Raw genomic sequence first — 18,029 nt, 5'->3', positions numbered from 1 at the left:
AAAGGGTTCGTGTGCTTTGTACTTGTTTTATGCAGTCATCTATTAAAATTGCCACTGATGCCATGCTGAAACAATGTAAGAAATGTTCATAGACTGCTTGAGCTGACCATTGATCTGCCATGAAGCAAAATATAGCTACTTTTAATCATCAATATTGGAATAGAATAACAGGTGTTGGGTTGGATCTTGGCTCACGTGCTTAAAGTAAATAGGTCTGGTGTTAGGGAGTGAGCTGGTTCAAGATGCTTCATATGGAGTTACTATATCTTTATTCTTAAGGAAAATAAAGGTTGGAGTGCTTTTTCATATTTTAATGAGGAGGACTTAAGCATGAGAATTTAAGAGTCTTGGGAAGAGTAATGCTGCTAATGAGACACAAATCCTCTGTGGAGCCTGAGCCTAGTGGTGTCTAAGTGGCTCTGAAAACTGCTGTTATATCTGTGCAAGTACTGGGAATAGGAAATGTTTGCACCACATTTAATTTGACATCTTGCTGTGTTGAAGAGGTTTTGGGCTGCTGTTGGCTGGATCAGGAAACAGGTGTAGCAGTTAACATTCTTATAAAGCTGTCTAAAATGAAGGCACACATATGAAGGAAAAATCCATCTTGCTTGCAATATGTGATAAAGTTTTGCAGGCATGACAGAATTTTAGCATTCAGAAGTTAATTAATGGATGTTTACCTGAACAGGGCAGAAAGTAGAGCAAGACAGATACAATTTCCTATAATCTTTATGAATTGAAGAATTTAACTACAATTTATTTAGAGCAATGTGTGTCTCTGTTCTTCTAGTACACTCACAACTCAAACTGTGTTTTAAAACATTTTATAGGCTTGATGACAGCAAGTGACAGTGACATAGCCAGGTAAGACTGCTGCTAGATAAACTGTGGGGGTGTTAAGATGAATCAGAAAAATCAGTACTTTGTTGATGTGCAGATATTTTTAGTTCCCAGGTGTGTTTATCTCCCATTACGTAAAAGAAATTAATAAGGAAAAAAGCCAACAAACCCAAACTTCACCTTGAGAGTTCCCAAGCAGTGATATCTCCATTTATGATAGTGAGTTTGTTCTTACTCAGGGGAAGAAAAAAATTGATCCCCCGACCTGAGGGCTTCCTCAGAGCTACAAGGTGTCACTTTGCTGCTTCTTTTTGCAGTTGAAGTCATGGCTTAAGTCTATCAGAGAAACTCCTTTACAAAATCCTGCCTTGTTGCATTGACAGCAGCCTGAAAAGTGTGCTCTTCAGCCCAGTTCCTCTAAACAACATCTTTGGACTTCTACTCTTTGCTTTTATCTGGATCAGCTGATTTAGTTCAGAAATACAGAAGGCCAGGCTTTTTACTTCAGAGTTGCCAACAAGGTTACAAAGAAAAAAATACATTACAAAATAAAATTCTAGATTGCATTTTGTATTAGGGTTGTTGTTTACTGCTTCCGTATCAGTCTTACTGAATCCTGTTGAATACTCTTCTTCCAAGCTCTTTTTCTTTGCCTCTTTAATCAGATTCTCCCTTTCCAGATTGTTGGGAAGTCTTTATGTTTAGTATTTCTTTCTTTCAGTTTTCCTGTAAATGGTCATTAAAACAGGCACTCTGCATGAATTGGGTTGCATCTGTAGCAGTTAATACATCTCAGATACGGGGAAGAGAGTAAATGACATTCTCTCAGCATACCTGACAGAATGCTGTCAGAGTACTTAATCCAAATTATCTTCTCACCTGAGGTTTTTGCTGCTTTAACACCTCCTTTATAGCATAGCCTTCATTCTTTCTTGCTTTAACTTAAGGCATTGCTTGCATCTGAGAAAAAGTATGGAATACTATGTTTTATATGTAATCTGTTTAATTTCTCTCCTATGGCCTTTGGTTTTTTTTTTTCCCCTCTGGTATTTCAAGATTTGGTTTTGGGGCTCAGTTATGACTGTAAGCCATGGGACTTTGCACTAATACTTTAAAAAAAAATCTATGTTGTTCCTGGATTAGTTTTAATTTAGTCATTTATTCATTTTTCACTTTGTCAAAAGGAATTGTGACCTCTTAAGGAAGAAAAAATGCTCAAGTGGTTATTTTTGTGATTAGAGGACTAACTTAGTTATGCTTTTGGGTTTTTCCCCCACTTAAGGATGCCTGAAGTGAGAAGAGAGAATAAATATAAAACTAGTCTCAAGAGAGGCTTCCGTGTAATGTTGGCAAAATAGCCTTATGTATTTGTCAGTCCTCACATTGGAGGAGCTTTGGGAATAAATGCTCTATGATTCCTGAGTAGCAAGAAGATTCTAAGCTGTTTCTAAAATTATTTGGCCTGAAGAGAAAAGAAACTGCTTTTATTTCTTTTGTAATTATGCAATCCAGTGGTATCAGAATTGCAGTAAACATGCATGGAAGAAAACCTGCAACTCTCACAGTTAAGCAATAATTTCTTGTACTATTACCTAATAATGTTTTATATTCATAAAGCATGGATGGGACTTGATTGCGTGTGTCCAAGTGCATCCTCCAATAACCTCCTGCATGGATTTGGAATGTAAATGTGAGGGCAGGAAGGAAGGGCTTCAGCTGCCTGCTCCAGGTCATGGTGCTGCTCTGGAAAGAAGGGCACTGGCAGTTCTCTGTGCTCAGATGTCTGTTCTGTAATTTGGGAAGTGAGTAAGAACATCTTTCATATTGAATTTGACCTGTTAAATGCCAGTTAGACCTCATCGTCTTGATCTGTTGTGATTTTTTTCTCTCTCCTTTGTTCTTGTCTTTTAAACAAAACATGCTTACAGGTAAAAATTGTTCTTGTAGGTATTATGTTTAATGATAAATGTGCTTAAAATGAATTCTCTTATGTATTAACACCCATGTTGCATGTGTGCAGTATTTAAACCACTTTCAACTTAAGTTTCAAATGTGCTGATGCTATATGCTTCAAATTAAAGAATTAAGTGGTTCATGTAAATCCAGTAGATGAGCTTTTATTTTTGCAATCTCCATAGTAAAGCAAAATCTGGAATATTGCTTCTGCTTTATCCAAGTAAGGAGAACTGTTTATAAGACATCTACTACTAGTCAGAGATAGAGTTGAATGGAAATAGAGATTTGTGCAGGAAAGTTTGTTGTTTTTGTTTTTTTTTTTTTTTCCTGAAGAGGGTCTGGAAAAAATTATCATGTTGGAACTGTTTAGGGCTTGCTTAGGTATTGGTTACCAGGTAATGTGTTATGTTCCACAGTTGCTAGTTCTGATCTGTAACGTTACTAAAGGAAATGGTGGGGAGTGATTTCTTAAAATCTTCATCGTAACAGAATTTGGACCCTGTGGACTTGGCCTCTGATTTGACTAACCTTATCAAGTGCTGGTGGGTGGGAAAGGCTGTGCAAGTTAGCAGCCTCCATGGAGTACTTTATAATTTTTTGGCACAGGTGAATAACTGGTGCTTTGAGTTACTTTATGACTGTGTCTCCTCTGTCCATTGTTCCGGAGATTGTTGTCTATTGTTTAATGCCTTGCTTCACTATTTATCACATAGGTGAAACATCAAAATAATAAGAAAATAATTTTAATTTAATTTCTTCTTAAGTAAGAAATAATCTGTGGAAGAAAGGCAAGATGGATGCAGGCCTTGAGAAATACATATGATGGCACATCCTGGGATGATCTATCCAATGAGGAGGATGGATATGAGGGAGCAGGCTTGTAAACGCTTGTAAGCTGGATAGGGTGCTGGCTTTGCAGAGCAGGCCACACACAGTTCCAAAAGATCTCTGCAGTTTTGTCAGTGGAATGGTGACTCACCATTACATCATTTTCCCATCTTTTTTTCATTTATCTAGTATCATCCCAGCATGATGACAGCTACCACAAAATTGTGGCTATTCACAGAGGCAGCAAGAATCCTCACAGCTGCAGTTTTATGTTGTGGGTGTTCAGTCTCAGAATTGAAGTGGCTGAGGTTTCTGGAGAAGGTTGGTCTGCTCTGTGCTGCAGGGAAGACATTGGCCCCAGCTGTGTTTCTTAGATATAGTTCTGTTTCTGGATCATGGCACATGGGCAGATTTCTTTCCTCTGTTATAAATAAGAAGCTTGACTAGGCCAATATTCAAGCAGTAATTAATTTAATAATTTATATGGTGAAGTATGAGCAAAACAGCGCTGGGTACAGAGGGGGAATTTTTCCCTCCAGCTGCACGATTGTTGAGGTTTGCAGGTATTTATAGGGGTACTCATAAGCTTTCTCAGTAGTTTCTATTCCAAATTTTTACGTCACAATTCTATACACTATTGTGATTTAGTTTTTCTCAGGATGTACCCCCAAAAGGAGTATCCCCAGATGGTGGGGTCTGGCTTCCAAAAGAAGAAAGAAGTCTCCCAGCTGGTGCGGTCCAGACTCCAGATGTGGGTCCACCTTTTAATTCCAAAGACTATAAAGCTCATAACAGTGATGTTCAGCTTCCCTTGGTCGAAGCTATCAATCCTTGAGTTGATGTTCATCTTCCTTTCTCAAGCTGCTTTTTACTGTTTTGCTAAGGTGTTGACATAAGCACGTTTCATTTTTATATATTCTAAAGCTATAGTTTCAAAGCTCCTTACTACAAACAATATTCTAAAATTATACTTCAAAATGTTATTATTGCAAAGCTCTTTATGGCTTGGCTACAAGCAGAAAATTCCTTTCAAACAGCAACATCCTTAAAGCTTTAATTCAAATGCTATAAAGATTAATTGTGAACAAAGGATAGGTTCAAAGGCGTTCTTCCATGCTTTACTCCCTCAGTTATTTATTAGAATTTGTATTTATACCTGTCCCATGATCAGTTTCCACACATATCATAATCACGAGTACACATGTTGCCTGTATGTACCTGACACGAAACACAGCTTTGTATTTCACACCTCCATTAATTTTATAGGATGGAGATTTTTTAAAAAAATCTTTTTAGATAATAAAATGCGAACAGAAGTAGAGTTTTATTAGCTATCTGAATCTAAACATTGAAGTTAGCTGCTGTTTTCTTATTGTGGTTACTATATTCAACAGTATTTGCCATCGTTTTCCTTTATATGTTTGTACACTGCAAAAAATTCCAACCTGAAATACAAGATGAGACTATGACCCTTGGAAGCTTGTTGCTTATATAGTCTGAAATAGTAGTGTAGTTATATCTGCATTGATGATGATGCAGTAAAACTGCTTGGCTTGCCTGTTTTGCACATGGTACAGACCTTTCCATTTTACAGATGTAAAACAGAGTGGGCATTTTGTCTTCTACATCCTCCTAAAATACCTTCTCAACAGCATTGGGGAAAAGTCTGTCTTAAATGAATTTTTTTTTCAAAGGTTTTTGTCTTCATTAGCCATACAGAAGATTTCAAATCTAACTTAAACAGAGAGATTGCAGATTTCTGTTTTGTTGTTCAGCCTTTCCTTGCTTGGTGGTAACAGAACTATGAGTTTTTAGGCCAAATAAAATTGTTCTTGATACAAACCTTCTTGTCTGTACTGTTTGGCCATCCAAAATGGCAGAATCTTGCTTGCTTAGAACTAAATTTAAACTCATTTGTGACATTGTGCTTAAACTTCTTCTTAAGGTCAAATTTACCATCACAACAGTTAATGGAAAAACTTGAAAGAAATCCTTGGAAAACTCTTGGAGTCAATGTTACTGTTTCAGATTTCACTCTAGTGCATGCTTGGATGGAAGTCAGTCCTTGGCTTTTCTACTGAACTACAATGATGTTTGTTGATTTTTTGAGGGTCGCAGGTGTGGTAGTGTCTGAGAATTGTACATCTACTACTACTAAATGCCTGTAGCTTTTCAATTTATTTTAAGTTCTGTATTTCCAGGTGAAAAAAAGAACTTCCACATTCACTCTTACAACTAAAGAAGTAGGCCTGTCTCTATTAATCTCTGTTTTCTCAGATGTTTGAGGTATTTTGTGAGCTTTTACTTACTCTGAGGTTTCTGAATGATATAATTGAAACTGATCAGTGTCTCGTTAATTTTCCTCTCTGTTGTCATGCAGAGATGTGAATGACCAAGATCCTTCTTGTCATTTTCTCATCTGAGGCCAAACCTTCAGCTTTTGCTTTGCTGGTGGGATCTACATTATTCTGGGCTCAGATGTTTTGTGGTCACAGATGAATTTCCCTGTACCATTGTTCCCTTTTGTGTCTTGGGTACATCTCCTGTTGATACTCTTCTGTAGTGTCAGAAATGGAAGTAAATAAAATACAGAAGAATAAGACACTTCGGGGTTCTTTCAGCAGAACTCCTTTAGTACCTGCCGTAAAAAAAGTTGTAATGCATTTATGGGGAAAGGCAAATTATTATTTTGTTGCCTATTCTCTATTCCTGTGACAAGTCTTTTTTCACTTAAAGCAGGCAAATCAGCAAGCTGGGAAGATGGTGGCTGGGGAGCCTGGGATGAGGCAGAATTACAAGAACCTGTAAGTTCATATGTATGTACGTGTGTGTATATATTTATTGCTAACTTCCCTATTATAGAGGACATTTCCATTAGTCTGTGTGTGTGGTGTTTTGATTTTTCCCTCCTATGTAGCTATCACCTGGGCAAGAAAGGTCTTGACTTGTGTTTTAAATGTGACTGCTTGTTTGTCCCTTGTTCCTGTAGTTTTTTTCTAAATGTGACTTGGATGTTACCTATTGTGATATTTGCTCATATTCTAGTGTTCTGTTGGGCTTTTCTCACCAAAGTATACACACATCTTCCTGTGCTGCTGCACCTGAGGGCATCCTTTTTGTCTTGTAGCTAGTCAGAAACAGTAGGGCATGGCAGTGAATCACGAAGTAATATAAATCAGAAAATCCTAAATAATGAATTACTGGCATAGACATCCTCCTAAGGATCACTAGTGCTCCTTTTATGTTGTGATGTATGGATGGTGCTGCAGAAAGGTTTACAGTACCGATGTGGGATGGAACAGCACAGTTGCTCTTTCAAGGGGGACAAACATTCCTCTGCACAACTTGTTCTACTGAGAGTAGCAGGGCTGGTCTGTTAATTGTTTGTAAGGCTGAGCCTTCTAACTGCCAGCTGACTTGATGAGATGTCACTGAGGCTGCTTGTAGAAATCCTTTGCACCTGAATGAATCATCTCAACAGAATTACTTGATTAATTCCTTCTAAGAGCTCTGAGGAATCCAGACTTCACCTTGCTAACAAACCCTTTATCTGCCATCTTTTTCTCAGTGTGTAGGAAGGAAATGCCCAAGCTGTTGGACAGTATCCTTGTGACTATTCAGTAGAGAAACAGATTTTTCAGCTGAGGTGACAGGCAAATTGAAATGAGCATGATGTCTCCCAGGGATGAATCACTGACACTGTCAGGAATGACAGGGTATAAAACCTTTTAAATAGGATGGGTACTCAGCTGTGCTATAATTGTCATGAAATGAGTGTGTTTCTCAGGCCACATCTTTTCTTAGATGTGCTGTAATGTTTATAACTTCCTGAATGAGTGAAACAAATACTTGGTTTTCTACTTCTGTTGTAATTTGATAGAACCAGCAGGATTTCTAAATTGAAATAGTTCAATTTTTCACTCTTTTCTTTAAAATGTCACACTTTTCTGCCAGGTGGTTCGCACCTTTCTTGCATCCTCTACCTGCAAATTTTCTTGTAAAGTTACCAGTGATTCCAGGCCAAACTTCAGAAAGGGTTTACTATCATACACAGCAAAGAGGATGTTGTTCTGTGTAGGAGCAAATAAATACAGGAGTCTGTGTGTCTGAACACACAGCAAAATGAGTGCATGAGAATTATTAGTAAAATATAACAATCAATTCCCTTGTTTAAGCTTTTAACTCTTGATTTGCATTATAGTTGGTGAAAGATTATTGTTTCTAGGAATTACTTGTGCCCTGAACAAGTATCTATTTCATGGAACATTGCAATTTCTGAGAAGGCATTGAGAATTAAAAAAATGTGGTTTTTTTTTTTTTTTTTTATAAAGTGTCCTTTTATGGATCTGATTAGTTGTTTTGTAGGAATGATGATATCTTTTCTTAAATTCAGATTTTAGTAATTCTGTCTTTTGCCTTTAAGTTTGTTTTGGTAAGTTCACTGCTTTTCCTGTTTTAACCCTTATCTTGTTTTTGTAGCTAATATGGAATGGTGATGTTTTATGTCTTTGCATTTCAAATTCTTTGTTTATACTTACAGATAATTTTAAATTTTCTGCCTAAAATAGTGTTGTAATTCCTTTTAATCTTCCAACAAGCCTTTAATTTCTGTTTCTTTTTCCTCAGTCTGAAATTCATTACATTAAAAATTAGTACAAGGCTTTTCTTTGGCTTTTGTTTGTGTTTTTGCACATGACACATTTATCTCTGCCATGAGGAGTTCAAATTGTCATTAGTATCTCAGATAACTTCATTGCCTTTTTGTAAAGTCTTGAAAAATGCCAGTAAATGGGAGGAAATTGTTGCTAAAGAATTTGGCATCCATCAACAGACAAAAATCGCATGAAAATGTGTTCTCTTACACACAAATTAGGAGATTGTGTGGACAACAGTCGTTAACAATTTTTGTAATGTGCTAATGTAGACTTTTATCATGGATACACAGTGTATTTCTATGTGTACAATAACCGTTTTTATGGTACAAACTTATGCAAGGAAATAAATATAATGAATAGCTGGTTAAGAGCATGATATGCAAATTCTTCCTAAACTTTGGTGTTTATTTTCCTGCTGGGAGTAAATGGGCAGATTTTCAAGCAGTTACAACTTTTCTATAACAGAATAAATAGAATGAAGCAGAAAATTTTCACACTGAAGTGGTTGTTTTTTTTTATTTGTGCATAGCTGCTTTGAGATATTAGAGGATGGAGTAATATTTTACAGAGCTAAGAGGAGGTAGGGTTGGATATGGAAGTGGAAATGGAGTCTGTGGACAAGGAAAAGCATGTTGCTGTGATTGGATAAGAGGATGAATCTAACTAATCGGAAGTGTCAACTCTGAGACTTTGCAGTAGTTCGCTCCAAGGCTGTTACTTCCTGATTTTGAACTGTGATTAGCAGGAGCTACTTTGTTTGTGCCGTAATAAAATATTTGGCTTGTTGCCCCAAGGAAAAAAGATATAATTTTTTTGCTCTTTTACATGAGGATGGTATCTAAATTTTTACTAAATTTTTTGCCCATCTTGATACCCTTAAAACTTGTCACCATTTAGTTTGGAATTGTTTCATTGTGGAGTTACTTTGTGGAAAGGTGCCTGATACCTGGCACCATGTAAATACCAGCCTAGTTACATTCTTCATGTGTGCATGTGTTTGCTTAATGCTGGTCAATGTATGAGCTTGGCTAAATTCTTCATTTTGAGTATGGATTGTAATGAGAATAACTAAAGAGATTCTCTCCACTTTCTAACCAATGATTTTAAAACTTTGGATCTCATTCTCCTTGAAAGGAGATGATTTTGAGTTGAGTTAGTGATGAGTACTTCTTTGTTTTCTGTTTTGTAAACACACAGAATTAGTGCAAGGCTGATGCATTTCTCAGAGCTTTTCATGCAACTTGGAGCGGAAGTGATGTGGTCAGTAATAAAAAGTCCATTCAGCGCTGCTATAGAGGGCAAGCCCGATTGTTCTCATTGGTCTTGCACGTTCTGCTGTGTCTAAAAATTGTTGCATCCATTGACTAAAGCTTTACCTGTAGGAAGAAGAGGAATCTAATTCCAAGAACCAACGAAATTACTGGTTTCAGGACTGTGTGTTGTCCTTGTCACCAACCAATGACCTGATGGTAATAGCTAATGAACAGAAAGCAGTCTTTTTAGTGCGTAAGTATGCATTCCACTGAGTGTTTATGCCAGGACACTTTATAGTAACCAAAGCAAGATTTGTTTGCCCCACTCCCTTCTATTTATCCCCCAAGTCATACCTTCAAGAATTTTGAAGTGGTTTATAGTACACATCATGCATTTTCTAGGTGCTGCTTGTCAAGTAAGTTGCTTTGTCTTTACTTCTCAGCTGTGTTTTGATCTGTGGAAACTGTTTTGTCACATAAAATGCATATGTGTTATAACTACCCAGTTGTTTTAAAATGCTCAGAGACATTGACATTAATTTTTCTCAGTAAGAAAAACTAAAGTTTTGGTTTTTGCCATTAGGAAATGCTTGACCTTAGTTTTCTTTTCCCTTAAAAAAATTACCTAAGCCAGCATCCCTCTTGGAAAGGAGTATTAATGTGAATTTTCTTGAAATTCCACCTTTTATAGAAAATTCTTGAATACCATCTTGAGCAATGGGTGGCTTTGTATTTTATTCTAAAGTAGGGCTCCGGGAACTTTTAAAGGTATCACTAGTAATATATGAACACTGATCAGCCAGCTACTGTTTATAGATATGCTGTTGTTTGGGGTTCTGGTCTTTTGAAGGCTGCAGTGGATGATGTGAGGAAGATGAATGATGATATGATATGGGGTGTATTATGGCATTTTAAAACAAAAAATCAGTGTGTTGAAACTCAGATTTGCGTAGTTGGGCAGATTGTATTGAGTCGTTGTACTGCATTGTCATTCCCTTCAAAGCTGCCTATTCCAAACCTGCTGTGGACCAGTTGCTAATATGTCATCAAAATGGGAAAAACAGCATTACTCCTCATTAAGTTCTTATTGGCTCAAGCATAAAAAAGGGATTTAAATCGCTGGAGAACTGCCTCTGATGAACTTTACAGTGACAGCTGTACCCCACTAGGCAGAAGTGTCTCTATGCCTCAGGTTTTAGGTGTCAGACAAATGGCACACAACACTAACTTAGTTTTGGTTGTCCATTGACACCTGGGAGATGATTGAACAATGAAATGCCAGTTGTAACAGTACCCTGTGAGTAACAAAGTATGGTGTCTTCTAACCTTGAATTATGATGCAATGATTAAAGACTGTCGGATTTAATATGGGGTACTTATGTTCTTTTTGGCAGTTAAAATTTAAATTTTCTATTAACTGTAGCTCATGTTCAGTAGTGTTTCAAGAAGTTTTTCCTTGCTTAGTACTTCTTTCCTAAGGATCCCTATTTCCTGAATTGAACCTTTTAAAATTTGATGGATTACTGTATTAATATTTTTAAACAAAACTATATATTTCAAAATTTTAGTGTCTTATTCCATGTAAATTTCTAAGAAAACATATGAGTCCTTTAGAAAAGTCACCAAGAATATATTTTTACTTTTATGCTCTTCCAGGTTTATAATTGGCACTTAATCTAAGTGTGGTAGGATGTATTGTACCAAAGAGAAAAATTAAAAATAGAACTACGTTTGTGAGATGTGAAACAAACGCATCTCACATGATTGGAGTTTTATGGATGGTGTCTTTATTCTTCATGGCAGCTAAATGGAAGCACAGTGACAAGGGAAAGGAAGAAATGCAGTATGCTGTTGGCTGGAGTGGCTCTCTGAATGTTGAAGAAGGGTAAGTGTTGAAATGCAGCTGTGATTAAGATGTTATTTTCATGTTTAGCAATTAGTAACCTGCTATTTACTTGTTCTCTTTTTCCTTTCATCTGAGTGCATTTGTGGTTTTATGTATATTAGTGCTGGAAACTAATAGAGTAACATGGCTCATGAGAAGCAGTATCTGCAAAGCTCACTCCTCTGTGTTGCTGGTATCGCGGAACAAGTTCTTACAAATTAGAAGAGTGGTTCTCTGCAAATCAGTGTATTTGTATGTAATTTAGACATGCTTTTTATAAGTTCTTGTTCTAGAAGGAAAAAAAAAGTACTTTTGGAAAAATCTTTTGTAGTAGAGATGAAATTTTCTTAGGGAATGTTGCAACTGGAAATGTATGAAGTTGTTCTAGAAATACTTCTCTTCATTTTCAAAATCTCATTCAAACAAGCATAAAGTCACCTCTCTGATCAAAGTACGGTTTTGGGCTCTAAGTCACTTAAGGACTTGGAAAATTTGCTTTGGTCATACCTTTGATATTTATACAATATTTTTCCTTCATGTATCTTCAATAACCAGACAGATGCCTTTTTGAATATCCTGTATGGAATAAGATTTTGCACTTTGCTGTTATATTTGCAGCCTTGAGTTGCTGTCTGCATTTGAACATGCTCCCTAATGCCTTCAGCCTTCTGTTTGCTGCAGGAGGTGTTGACTTCAGCTTCTCTCCAATCTGTAAAAATCATAATCCTTTTATAAAACTGCTGTTGCTATGCATTTGAAATTACCCTGACATCTTTTGTTAAAAAAACTTCAAAAAATTCTGTTTGAGGGTTTGTTTCTTGCTATGGTTACAGCCCTGAGGGATGCTACCCTTTGAAGCAGGTAGCTCTATTTAGATAGGGGCACTTATATTCAATACATTTTGATTTATTATTCTGTGGAGGTGTTAATATGTTAATTACTGTCCAATTGTCAAAAGACTTGACTGGTTTTGGTTGGTTTTTTGATTGTATTTTTTTTTTCCTTTCCCCAAAGTTGCCTTCAACTGTGAGTGTTCTGTGGTGGCTAAGCTTTGCTATTGCAGGATGAGATGTCACTCAGATATTTAATGTTGCTTTGAGGATGTAATGAAATTGGAGCTAATCTCAACCTTGCATTTGGAAAGCTTTCCTTCTCTAATTGTCTACCCTGCTTATTTAGTTACTCTTTGGGAAATGGAGTTGACCTGGAATGTAAATAATAAACAGTGCTGCTGGCATTTATGCTTTAAGTGCTGTTTGGGATGTCATCTTGAATTCTATGCTGTCTCATAAAACCTTTTTACTTCTTCTGTTTCCCCAGACAGTGTAAAAATTTGTATCATGGTAACAGTTAAATAATTTCTGAATTGAGATATTGAGGCCTGCTTATTTGCTTGCCTTCTGCATGCTTTGGCTGTCATTGAGCATGCTCAGGTATTGCGTTAACTGGGAAGACCATATTCAACTGCTCTCAAATTATAAGGCACTGAAAGGCAGTGGATATAAAGTCTACCTAGTTGCACATTTCAAAAATGTATTTTGATATGTATGGTTTGGTTAGCTCATTAAAAAAATGTTTTTTTATGATATATCATTATGTATCAGTAGAAATAATTACCTTTAGGCACATGAAATTCAGCTTGAATCTGCTGTACAGTAGTGACAGAATAATCAGTCTGTGATTTATGAAAGACATCATTAACAAGGTACAAAAAGTGTGTTCGAGCACTCTTGAACTTGTAATTGAAAATGTCTTTAAAATGAAGGGACTTTTTTTGCGTCTTATTGTGAATTTGATATATGGTGTGCTGCATTAATAAATTATTAAAACTTTCAAAGTGCTGACATGGCAAGATCTCTTGTGTGGGGTAAAATTTCACAGCAAGGGAAAACCACTAATTTTGTGTTTCTGTTTCTAGTGAATGTGTGAGTAGCGTATTGTGTATTCCACTGGCAAGTCAGAAGAGGTAAGGATGTATGTGCATCACTAGTGTCCTTACATGACACTTCTCTATGTCTCTGGCTTAGAATGGGATTTGTTTTTAACTTGAGTGTATCTTTGTGAAACAGGAGCTCCACAGGCCGCCCTGACTGGACGTGCATCGTAGTTGGCTTCACCTCTGGTTACGTTCGGTTTTACACCGAGGTGCGTTTCTCAGCAGGGACAGCACAAGGGAGCCCTTGCCATAAACATCTGGTCCCTGCAGATTGTGCTTTTTGCTTTCCCCAAGAAAAGGGACAGAAATGTTCATGCTTCTTATCCTTTCTTTTCTAGAGTGGAGTACTGCTTCTTGCACAGCTTTTGAATGAAGATCCTGTCCTACAGCTAAAGTGCAGAACCTATGAAATTCCCAGGCATCCTGGTGTCATAGAACAGGTTTTGTCAGACTATTTCAAACGCAATGTGCCAGTGTTATGGGGTATGGAAGGGAGTATTCTCTGTGAATCCTCTGTGTCCTTTGCCATTTTTTGATGGGATGGACAATTCCTTAGAACAAGAGACCCATGATTTCTTATTCTAGATGTATTCGTACCTGTATAGTTTGAGGATTCAGAATGTCTTTTGGAGTATTAGCTCTATAGATATGTTATATTTTTCTCTGTTTACAAAGGAATACTTAATTCATTTTCTGGTTATTCTTTTACATGCAAAAAATAGGATAATACATCGATGAAGGGAAAAAATGTAACTTGACAGGTGCCAAGAGCTATTCATACTCATTCATAAGAACTTATCCTAATTATTTCACAGAGAAGATAGCTAGAAATTTAAAGAATATTTATAGGGCTAGGAACCTGCATGTCATTACGAGTATTTCCTGCAGAGAAGGCTCTACAGAGCTCAGACTATTTAGTAAAGAGGGCAGCTTTCTTTGCTTTTGGCTGAATTGGCAAGCTTTATGTGGAAATCAAACAAAATCACAGAAATTTCCAAGTTTTCTTTGTACAAATATTCACATGATTTAGTGTGACATTTTTGGGATCAGTTTTGAAATACAAAAGCGTTAAGGAATTTGACTCTTGAATTTGTATCGCCAGATTAGCATTTATGTGCCCAAGTGGTAATTCAGGCAGGCATTAATCCAGTTTCAGAATTTGGCTTCCTAAACCTGTGATATTTACATTCTAGATGAACCTGTTTTTCTGTTGCCTTCAAAAACTGCTGTAGCTTATGTATTTTCTTCCTAAGCCATAGGATATATTAAGCAAACAAAGAAATTATTAAAAGAGATTCAAAGTAGAAAACTATGTGGCTAAAATGGTTTTTGGGAGAGTTTAATACTGAATTTCTGTAGTTTTGCCTTGGTTGACTGTGGCTTATTCGATATGAACTCTCTGGATGTAATCCTCATCTTTGCGTAGTTAATAGTATAAAATGCCAGAAAATAAGCTGTTCTAACAGCAGCAGTGATCTTTTTTTTTTTTTTTTTTGTCTCCTTTTTCTCATTTTTTCCCCAGAATGAGGAACTAAGTATCTTGTACCCAGCAGCAATTGTGACAATTGATGGCTTCAGCCTCTTCCAGTCCCTTCGTGCGTGCCGCAATCAGGTAGCAAGAGGTACGTGTAAAGGGAAATGCTCATTTTTCAATCTGTTAGTAGTTCTTTATTTTTTAGGAAATTTACTTAGATTAAATATAAAAATCAAGGTGGGATTTAGATCTTCCTTGCTTGTTAATCGATACATTGGCACCTACTGCATTCAGGGATGTCTCTTCCTTTACAGAAAATGTTCCCAGAGCCCAAGTTGTCCAAGTAGTATTGACTGTCTTCTACATGCTCACCGTAATACTGTACACTAGTTTTGGCTGAGACAGAGTTAATTTGTTTTGTAGTTGCTAGAATGGGGGCTGTGTTTTGTATTTGTGATGAAAACAGCACTGATAGCATGCTGATGTTACTAGCTGCTGTGGAACAGTTGCTTACTCAGTGTAAAGGCTTTTTTTGTTTTTCACACTGCCCTGACAGTGTGCAGGCTGGGGGTTCCCAGAAATTGGGAGGGACACAGCTGGGACAGCTGACTCCAGCTGACCAAAGAGATTGTGCCATATCATGATGCCATATCATGATGCTCCTGGAGATAAAAGCTGGGAAAAGAATAGGAAGGGGGAATCTTCAGTTATGGCATTTGACTTCCCCAGCAACTATTATGTGTAATAAAGCCCTGCATTCATGGAAGTAGCAAAATACCTGCCTGCTGATGTCAAGTAGTGAAGAAATTTATTATTTTGCTTTATTTGCATGCTGTCTTTATCTCAATCCACAAGTGTTCTCACTTTTACTCTTCTGACTCTCTTCCCCATCCCACTAGGAGGGAGTGAGTGAGCTTCTGTGTGGTGGTCAGCTGCCCACTGGCATTAAGCCACTGCATACTGCTGAGGTGCTTCTTAGCATGTCACTGTCAGTGAAATGTTCTTCCCAAGAAAGACTTTATGGGAAGTGATAATGCTGGGATGATGGCAGTGGTGGTCTCTGCTCTTTGTATTCATGTCTAAGAGCTTTTCATACCTTGTTTGATTGTGCAGACTTAGATCCTGTTCCTTTAATGCAGTGCCTGTTCATACTCTAATTTGGAAACAAGCTTAATTTCCAGAGGGCAGAGGAGAATTATGTGACAGTACTGTGTGATAGATGGCACAAGGATGGTGTTGGGAAGGACTCAAAGCTTGCTGCAATATATGCAGCTGGAGTGCTGTATCTTCCTTCATTCTTGATCATCTGTATTTGGGGTAATAGATATTTTGAAAGTGACACTGGTTTAGTCTTACCACTGTTCTTACCTCCCACGGTTACATATCTGGTGAGTGTTCTGACTTTGCAAGTGCTCAGGTGGAGAAGTTTCCACTTAAACATGCACAAACCACAGAAATCAATTGTAGTAGCTTTTAAAAATTGTAGAGAATATTATACCATAATAGCTAGTAAATACACTATCTGCAAGTAAAAAATGTATTTATGGTGGAATATCACGTGCAGTTTTCTTCAGTTAATTTTCTAAAATGTTTTAATTTGATGATGGCAAGTATTTCAAAAGGGCATTTTGACAGATGTTCCAATGAATGTTAACTTAAAACTAGGTTATTTTGTGCCTTCATATTGCATCAGGTGTTTTTTTCCCTCTCTGTTTTGCTATTCCTTTGTCTTTGACTCAGTAGAAATTTTTTTCTGCTTTATCGACTTTTGTCAGCTGCAGCATCTGGCAATGAGAATGTTCAACCTCCACCATTAGCTTATAAGAAATGGGGTTTGCAAGATGTGGATACGATTGTTGACCATGCTAGTATAGGTAAGCATTTCTGTTTAATTTCAAGTATTTTAAAAAATGAAATTAATGTTTTTGTGCAGTTAAATTCTGGTTGAGAGCGCTTAGTGATACTGGTTGGATAGAAGTACATAGTGAATGAAGGCTGTCATAGTGGATGACCTCATTAACCGCTATCAAAAATACTTTTTATTTTCTTTTCTAGTCTGAGTCTTCCCTCTTACAGCTGTAACTGTATTGTTCTTTGTTGCTTGGTAAGGAACAGCTGAGAGAGGCCAGAGTTGGAGTTATCAGATGGAGTTATTTCCATTTCTGTCAGGTGAAAGAACTGTCTGGCAGGCAGGTTAAGACTGGTGTGGGTCTTTCCTGAGTCTAGCACATAAGGAAATTTAAATTTTAGATGGTTGCTTTCCAGAAAGGACAAATTGACTTATAGACTCTCAAAGACTTTTATCCTTCAGGAATTTGCAGAAGCCTCAGTTCTTGTCAGAGAGGCATATCTGAGGGATAGAAAGCTTAGTTTATCTTCAACCCTTTCTACAAAAGCAGCTAAGAGGTCAGAAGGCAGGTGAAGTGAGTTTGGTACATGTATTTTTGCTGCTGAACTCTGCTGAATTTTTTTTCTTCTGAACAAACCAGATGGGCTTTATAATTAGCCCAAGTCCATTAGGTTATTTCTGCCATGTTGTTTGGCATTTCTATGGTTAAACTTTTCCTCTGCCCTTCCCCCTGAATGCTGGCTGGTCAGTCAAGAATGCAGGAATATATTTATGCCTTTAAAGCAATTGCATGCCTCTGTTCTGAATGTGTAAGACATTCACTTTAATGTTTTTGTTAGGCATCATGACGCTGTGTCCTTTTGATCAAATGAAGACTGCCTCCAATATAGGAGGATATAATGCAGCTATAAAAACCAGTCCACCTGCCATGTCCCAATATGTTACTGTTGGAGCCAATCCTTTCACTGGGTTCTTTTTTGCCCTGGAGGTATGTACTACAAAGCTGACTTGCTGAAACTTTGAATAATTAATCTTTTTTTTTTGTATGAGTATTTCTGAAGTATTCTTATGTTCTTTTTATGTTGACATTTCCCCTTTTTGATATTCTGGAACTGGAGTGATTTGGAGTGGATGTGATAGTAGTGTCTAGCATGGGTTCCTGCTACTGAGAAATTTTTTTTCTATCTTAAATTGAGTCTGATAAATAATTTTTTCACATTTGTTAATTTATTACCAACTAATGTTTTTGAAAAATTATGTTGGTATTGTGTAAACATGCATCTTGTAGATATTTGGAGGTCTTTAGCCTTTGATTCAATATGGCCTGAGTACATTGTAGTGATTTCTTGT

The 18,029-nt window shown here is 37.0% G+C and overlaps 1 protein-coding gene across 5 annotated transcripts in view; it reads left to right on the top strand.

The window, feature by feature from the left end:
- The window catches only part of RAB3GAP2 (RAB3 GTPase activating non-catalytic protein subunit 2), a 44,519-nt gene that overhangs the window by 3,458 nt on the left and 23,032 nt on the right, over positions 1–18,029 (top strand). Inside the window, exons 2-10 of one of the 5 annotated variants that reach the window (XM_038133537.1) lie at positions 6,367–6,431; positions 9,665–9,788; positions 11,339–11,420; positions 13,339–13,386; positions 13,490–13,565; positions 13,695–13,796; positions 14,879–14,978; positions 16,606–16,704; positions 17,519–17,667. In XM_038133537.1, the coding sequence (XP_037989465.1) occupies positions 6,367–6,431; positions 9,665–9,788; positions 11,339–11,420; positions 13,339–13,386; positions 13,490–13,565; positions 13,695–13,796; positions 14,879–14,978; positions 16,606–16,704; positions 17,519–17,667 (845 nt within the window). Of the gene's footprint in view, positions 1–6,363; positions 6,432–9,664; positions 9,789–11,338; positions 11,421–13,338; positions 13,387–13,489; positions 13,566–13,694; positions 13,797–14,878; positions 14,979–16,605; positions 16,705–17,518; positions 17,668–18,029 lie in introns of those variants that run through there. The other 4 variants (XM_038133538.1, XM_038133536.1, XM_038133540.1 and 1 more) reach the window with 4 other exon arrangements.

This window comes from Motacilla alba, chromosome 3, assembly GCF_015832195.1.
Source record: "Motacilla alba alba isolate MOTALB_02 chromosome 3, Motacilla_alba_V1.0_pri, whole genome shotgun sequence".
Lineage (NCBI taxonomy): Eukaryota > Metazoa > Chordata > Aves > Passeriformes > Motacillidae > Motacilla > Motacilla alba.
The sequence above is the reverse complement of the archived record's forward strand: the minus strand, read 5'-3'. Positions and strand labels throughout refer to the sequence as shown.